The sequence below is a fragment of the Chaetura pelagica genome, unplaced genomic scaffold (assembly GCF_000747805.2).
Source record: "Chaetura pelagica isolate M959 unplaced genomic scaffold, ChaPel_1.0 scaffold767, whole genome shotgun sequence".
NCBI classification, from domain to species: domain Eukaryota; kingdom Metazoa; phylum Chordata; class Aves; order Apodiformes; family Apodidae; genus Chaetura; species Chaetura pelagica.
This window is the reverse complement of record NW_009953917.1, coordinates 68,787-70,792: the sequence shown is the minus strand read 5'-3', so window position 1 is coordinate 70,792 and position 2,006 is coordinate 68,787. Positions and strand designations below refer to the sequence as shown.

At 55.8% G+C, this 2,006-nt stretch overlaps 1 protein-coding gene across 1 annotated transcript in view; it reads left to right on the top strand.

Annotated features, from left to right (window-relative positions):
• The window catches only part of LSS (lanosterol synthase (2,3-oxidosqualene-lanosterol cyclase)), a 9,381-nt gene that overhangs the window by 3,303 nt on the left and 4,072 nt on the right, over nt 1–2,006 (top strand). The window contains 4 exon segments of the mRNA XM_010001514.1: nt 293–390; nt 527–554; nt 1,158–1,214; nt 1,390–1,461. Of these exon segments, the coding sequence (XP_009999816.1) occupies nt 293–390; nt 527–554; nt 1,158–1,214; nt 1,390–1,461 (255 nt within the window).

Below are 2,006 nucleotides of genomic sequence, written 5' to 3'. Positions count from 1 at the left end.
TCCTGCTGCTCCTCGTGCTCTGGAGCTTGATGTTCGTGGGGCACAGAAGATGCAGAGGGCTTGGGAACAGTTGTGACCCTTGTGAGGGGAACCTCTCCCAGGGAAATGATCTGAGGGGAAGCTCTGGAGCAACCTCAGGGCACCTGCCCCACTAACTCGGCTGTGCTGAGTGATGCTGTCAGGATCGAGCCCAGGACCACATCTGAATGGCTCTGTGCTGGATGGGAGGGATGTATGTCTCTGGGGCTGGAAGAGGCTGGATCCAGAGCAGTGACAGTGCTGCTCTTGGCAGATTTCCAAGACAATCAACATGCTGGTTCGCTGGTTTGTGGAAGGGAAGGACTCCCCAGCTTTTCAGGAGCACGTTTCCAGGATCCCTGACTATCTCTGGTAAGCACAGAGCATGACCCACCTGGCACAGTGTAGGGCTCTTGGTCCCTGTGGAGTGAGCCCAGGGTGGCTCCCTGCCTGCTTCCTGGCACTTTGGCTGTGCCTGTGTGCAGCACTGTCCTCTCTTCTCCCACAGGCTGGGTCTCGATGGCATGAAGATGCAGGTGAAGTGCTGTGGGAGTTCAGCTGTGACTGGGAGGGACCCTGGCATGCTGGGGCAGCCCTTGGAATAATGGGATAACTTGTTCACCCTGGGTCTGAGCTCCTGGCATCTCACCTTTGGTGCCTGATGGCCTTGTCTGTCTTAATGCCACTTCCCCTGGCTGTGCTTCTGTCCTGCTAGTTTGCTTCTCTATGCCTATGAGCTGAGGGGGCAGCTCTGGACCTGCATCCCCTTCATCCCCACAGGTTCTGGGGGAAGGGAAGGAGAAGAATAAGCTCCTGATAACTGCTTGTGGTCTGAGCTTTGCTTCTCTCACAGCCGTTGTGTCCCTCTGCTCCTTACCTCCAGCCACCTCTCCTGTCTTGGCTGTGCTCAGAGCAGGCTGAAGGAGCTGTCTCATTTCCTATTCCCTTGCTGTCCCTGACCTGCTGCATCTGTCCCCTCTGTGCCAGCACGTCAGCTGTGATGCTGGGTGACATAAAACTGGAGGGTGGAGGGAGCTAGTGAGGGTAGTGCAGGAGCAAGATGCTGTCCTGTAGACCCCATAGGTGGGTCAGGCTGCTGCCAGCACCCACCCCCTCACTGACTGCACTCTCTCTTCCAGGGTACAAATGGATCCCAGCTCTGGGATACTGCCTTTGCCATCCAAGCCTTCTTGGAGGTAACACACCCCTCAGTGCTACATCTTGCCTTGGGAAAATGCTCTCTCCCAGCACATCCCCAAATCCCAGCCACTCCTGCTGTGCCTCCAGTGTTGTGCCAGCTCTGGCACTGCATTGTGTGGCTGACATTTAAGGGGTCACAACTCCTTGCTGACTGTGCACCTCTGTTTCCAGGCAGATGCCCAGAAGATGCCTGAATTCGAGTCCTGCCTCCAAAACGCCCACGAGTTCCTCCAGTTCAGCCAGGTGAGTGGAGCCTGGGGGTGGTGTCTCTCACATGCCAGCTTTGCAGACTTGGCAGCTTTTCAGAGCCCTGTTGGATGTAGCTGTTGCCTTCTGAAGGGCTGGATTAGCAAAGTCTTGAGTGGCAGCCTCCTGTTTTTTGCTCCTTGTTGCTGGGAGCAGTCTTGGCAGCTTGGAGAGGACCTTGGTCAGGCCCAGAGATGTTTGGGTTGGCTGCCTGGGCTAAGAGAGACTGGAGAAGTGAGAGCTTAGACTTCTTTGTCCTCTGTCCTCTCTGGTGCCCACACATTTGAGTCATCCTTCTGGGAGACCCAGACTCCTTGGGTAGTGCCTGCATGAGCTCAGCTCAGCTCCTGGCTCAAGGTGGGGAGTCACTGTCACTGCAGATGCAGTCATAGGTCCTGCTCATGGTGCTGCCAATGGGAGCACTGAAAGATGTTTCCCTGGCAGGAAAGCACCCAAAGAGGGGACTTCAGCCACGCTTGATGAAACCAGGCCAAAATATGATTTCTCTTCAGCACTCCCTGCTCTAGAGCTGAGCTCTTTCC